At 40.5% G+C, this 4571-nt stretch overlaps 1 protein-coding gene across 1 annotated transcript; it reads left to right on the forward strand.

Moving 5' to 3' along the window:
• Positions 1 to 245: 245 nt before the first annotated feature.
• Positions 246 to 4170, forward strand: LOC121917915 (alcohol dehydrogenase E chain-like; the record flags this gene model as incomplete). The annotated part of the gene is made up of 4 exons (XM_042444030.1): positions 246 to 377; positions 2381 to 2519; positions 3725 to 3812; positions 3937 to 4170. Coding segments are annotated over 4 exons (593 nt in total), but the record flags the coding sequence as incomplete, so codon positions are not given.
• Between the last annotated feature and the right edge of the window lie 401 nt (positions 4171 to 4571).

Genomic DNA, 4571 nt, shown 5'->3' on the forward strand with positions numbered 1-4571 from the left:
TAATGTACAGATATGGTGTTGGGTGATAAGGTATGGGCACAGATGCTAATATCCTGCTGTGATTTCATTTGGAAGCCTCTTTTGATAAAGTTCAAAATCTAAAACAGTAATTAGTTTAAGCTCTGGCCTTGCAAGCAATTCCTACTGAACATTATGAGAGTAAGCCCCGTGATAAACTACCATGAGAATTTGAAAAGGAAGAAACCAAGATTGTCTTATTTCATGTCTGGTAGGTATTAATATAAATACTGTCTCATCTCCTATTATTTTCACAGGTCATCAAATGTAAAGCAGCCATAGTCTGGGAAACTAAGAAACCATTTAGCATTGAAGAAATAGAAGTAGCCCCGCCAAAAGCACATGAAGTTCGCGTTAAGGTAAAGGAGAGAAACCTAAACTGGATTAGTGCACATTATCTGTATTCACACACATTCATGCAACTCAACTTGGCTTTACCATTAGACAACTTGAGGCAGCTGCCCTTTGGGATCCTCTGTCTCAAGCTGGAAAGACTGAGAATTGGGACAGTTTTCTACTTGCATACCCCTCAAGTCTCCTACACTAAACTATTGCCCTCAGTTACGGGGCAGGATGCCACCTGGACAGAATTTTATGGTCTTCTTCTGAGATAGCCCTCTGGCACGCACCATGCAGACGCTCCCTAACCCTAGTACGTAATCTGTACGTCAAAATGGCAGCACCCTGTACATACAGGTGCCGCCATTTTGACACGACAGACGTATAGCGCCCGTACGTTGTGGTGCACTTGTGACATCATGAGTGCGCCATTGACATCACAAGTGTGCCAGAAAAAGAAGCCACTTTTTGCGGGTTCTTTTTTTACCAGCAGGAAACCGCGTGGTTTATCTGCTACAGCTTCCCTCTGGCGGAAAAAGAGGCTCCGGCGGACCGCCCTTTTTGGAAGGTCTGTATCCCACCATAAAATGGTTTGAAAATCATTTCCTCTCCACAAGGAAATCTTAGACGTATTATTTGAGATGGAGCAGAGCAAGGATATGGCAGATATTTTATTATTACCAACATACAATTCTTGCCATTGTAGGAGGTTGGCATAGATGCATTGGGGTGAGTCCAGTATAATTAATATGAGAGTGCTTATCAGTTAGGTTACATGAGCTCCTTCAAGTATTTCATAGGTGAAACTGGGACGCATGTGGCCAAGCAACGTCAGAATGTGGTCACGATGGCAAAAGTTATGAATGAAGAAGAGCACACAAGCTAGAAGAGGCTATAGCAGTTTACTTTTGCTTAAGACTATAGCAAGAGCATGATGACCCCTATCTCTCCTCTCCTCTGCCTTTTGCAATGAGCTCGGCCTTACCTGCAAAGCCCCCCTGGATTGTGTCCTAGGTCCCTGAAGTAGCACCTGCTCAGCCAGTCTGCAGTCACTTCTTGATAACCTTTTCCAGGTGATCCAGTTCCCTTAGATGAGGTAGACAGTAACAGCGGAAGTGGATTTTTGGTTGTGTTGCTGTTGCCCTATCCCTGCTAAGAGATAGATATTTTTTTTTTTGTATTTTTCATTTTGCTTTTCATTCAAGTTTTTTATGGTTGAGATAATGGCCAGTATCCTCCATTGGGTAAAGTATACTTAACTGAGGAGTTTCTCACACAAAGGAGATTGCGAGTTTATCCTGTGAATATCATGGAAAAATCACATAACTACGCAAAACGGTTTCATACAGCGTCACACAGAACCAGCCATTAAAGTGGTCACAAAGAAGCATTAACATGCATCTTTTTACTTTCAGGATTTCATTGACAATGCATATTCCGATATCATTTTATTTGCGTAATTGCATGTAATAATCATTTGTGCAATTTCTTGCCATTTTCGCTTTATTTGAGGGATGTTTTAAATATGCTTTAATCTCTCTTTACTGTCGAAATTAGCCCCAGTGTGATAAACTCCTAAGTAACTTCTTGCCCAACCTCACCAAACCCGACAGAAATGTCATTCACCCCATTCTCCGGTCATTGGCAGAATGCACTTATTTCTCCCCATGTAGCTGATGCCCAGGGAAATAGGTTGGGGGAGGATGTATTTTTGTGGCAATAGTGTCCAAATTGTGACAAAGTAGCCATCATGAGAACACAACAGTTTCTTTCTTCCAGCATTCAGAATATGGGTGAATGAGTTTTCCAACAGGATTGGGTGGGGTCGGGCCAGGAGTGGCTGAACTATGTAGGTAATGGCCTGTATTTTTATATGTGATTGTATTTAATCCTTTCCTTTGTAAATCGGTATCAAAACTGATATTGCAAGGCAATATAAAGACATTCCTTAAATGTTAAATAAGTGCATTAAATTACTATATGGGAAGCAATTGTCTGTAGCAATCTTTCATCTTTATTGCAGATGTTGGCTACTGGAATCTGTCGCACAGATGACCATATACTCAGTGGTTCAATAAAAGCGAACCTCCCCGTTATTCCTGGCCATGAAGGGTGTGGTGTTGTGGAGAGTGTTGGGGAAAGAGTTACCATTGTGAAACCAGGTATATCAAAACACACAAAGTGCAATGAGAGAATATCAACACACGTACAAAATGACCAAATTAAACTAGGATAGGGTAGTCCCAGCCAGTTTGGCAAATGCCATAGAACTCTAGAAAAGTGGTTCTCAGCCTTTGGTCCTTCAGATATTTTGGACTTCATTGCCCAGAAATTCCAACTAGTTTGGCAAATGCTCAGAAATTCTATGAGCTGAAGCCTAAAACATCTAGAGAACTAATGGCTACGAACCATTGCTCTAGTGGCTTCCCAAACCACAAATTCTAGGATCTTATAAAATGCAGCCAAGGCAGTTAAGGTACAGTCGGTCCTTCTTCTACACAGATTTTTTATACACAGATTCAAGCATTCATGGTTTGAAAATATTCAAAATAGTATAAATTTCAAATATCAAACCTAGATTTTCCATTTTTTATAAGGGACACCATTTTGCTATGTCATTATATTTAATGGGACTTGAGCATACATGGATTTTGTTATACACAGGGGATCTTGGAACCAAACCCCAGCGTATAACAAGGGTCCACTGTAGTATAAAACTGCTATAATATCAGGTAAAAATCAATACAAGATTTTCTAGCAGCCAACCACACAGGTTCAACTGGGCACTCTCTATACATTATGCTCTCCAACCTAGCAACATGGGAGAGATTAGAAATGGGCATGCAACAAAGCAGCAACAAAAATCATGTAGATTCTGGCTTCTTTATTCATAGATTCAATCATCCATAGCTTGAAAACATTCAAAAATATATTAATTCCAAAAAGTGAACCTTGATGTTGCCATTTTATATAAGGGGAACCATTTCATTGTCTCGTGGTATTTAATGGGACTTGAGCATCCATGGATTTTGGTATCCATGGGGGTCCTGGAACCAAACCCCAGCAGATACCAGTGACCCACTATAATAAAAGCATCTCTGTTGTAAGAGATCTAACTTTATGTTTATTGGCTAAATTGCCTATCCAGCTTCCTTTGCCCTCTCCCCCTTCCCTGCTGGATAGAGAAGTCCATGTGGATAAAAAAAATGCTTTTCTTAGAAGTTCCAGCCAATAAGAAATGAGGTTTTCTGTTGCAAGAGATTTCACTTTTTTGCAACACTTTGGAAAGGCTTTTGGCTGTGGACACTCTCTGCTATTAATCAGTCTAGAACCTTCAGGTTCACTATATTCTTTTTGCAATTCTCAGGAGACAAAGTCATTCCACTCTGTCTTCCACAATGTGGAAAATGCAGACCTTGCAAGCATCCTGAAGGCAACCTGTGTGAAAAGACTGAGTGAGTTTTTCATATTGTTTGCAGCAGTATTATGATGTACTATTACTTTACTAGAACTGCAACCTTTCTTGGGCTTGTTAAAAATTAATCCAAAGAATCTGATTTCCTTTTCCATGTTTTAAAGCTTTTTCGATATTAAGGGAGTAATGTATGATGGCACCAGCAGATTCTCTTGCAAAGGGAAACCAGTTCACAATTTTGCTGGCACCAGCACCTTTTCTGAATACACCGTGCTACATGAAGATTCAGTGGCCAAAATTGATCCTGCAGCTCCACCCGAGAAAGTATGCCTGATAGGCTGTGGATTTTCTACTGGCTATGGAGCTGCCCTCAAAACTGGAAAGGTAAGCACTGCAAAGTATTTGACTTGCAGCATGAGGAATTTGTCCCATATCTGTATTTTGTGCCTGTGACCCATCAGTTGTGAAAATGTAACACAAAACATTTCCACATGATTGCAATTAATTTAAGTTCGATAATGAAGATTTTAGCCTAATTCCCATTGATTAGTCCCAACTAGAGAGCATCAGCGTTGTGTAGTGGTTTAAGCATTGGGAGACCAGGTTTCAAATCCATGCTCAGCCAGGGTAACCCAATAGGTGACCTTGGGCAAGTCACACTCTCTCAGCTTCAGAAGATGACAATGGTAAATCTCCTCTGAAGAAACTTACCAAGAAAACCCCATGATAGGTTTGTTTTAGGGTTAACATAAATTGGAAATGACTTGAAGATGCTCAGCAACAGCAACTCCCAACTAGA

Source organism: Sceloporus undulatus, unplaced genomic scaffold, assembly GCF_019175285.1.
Source record: "Sceloporus undulatus isolate JIND9_A2432 ecotype Alabama unplaced genomic scaffold, SceUnd_v1.1 scaffold_1649, whole genome shotgun sequence".
In the NCBI taxonomy this organism is placed as follows: domain Eukaryota; kingdom Metazoa; phylum Chordata; class Lepidosauria; order Squamata; family Phrynosomatidae; genus Sceloporus; species Sceloporus undulatus.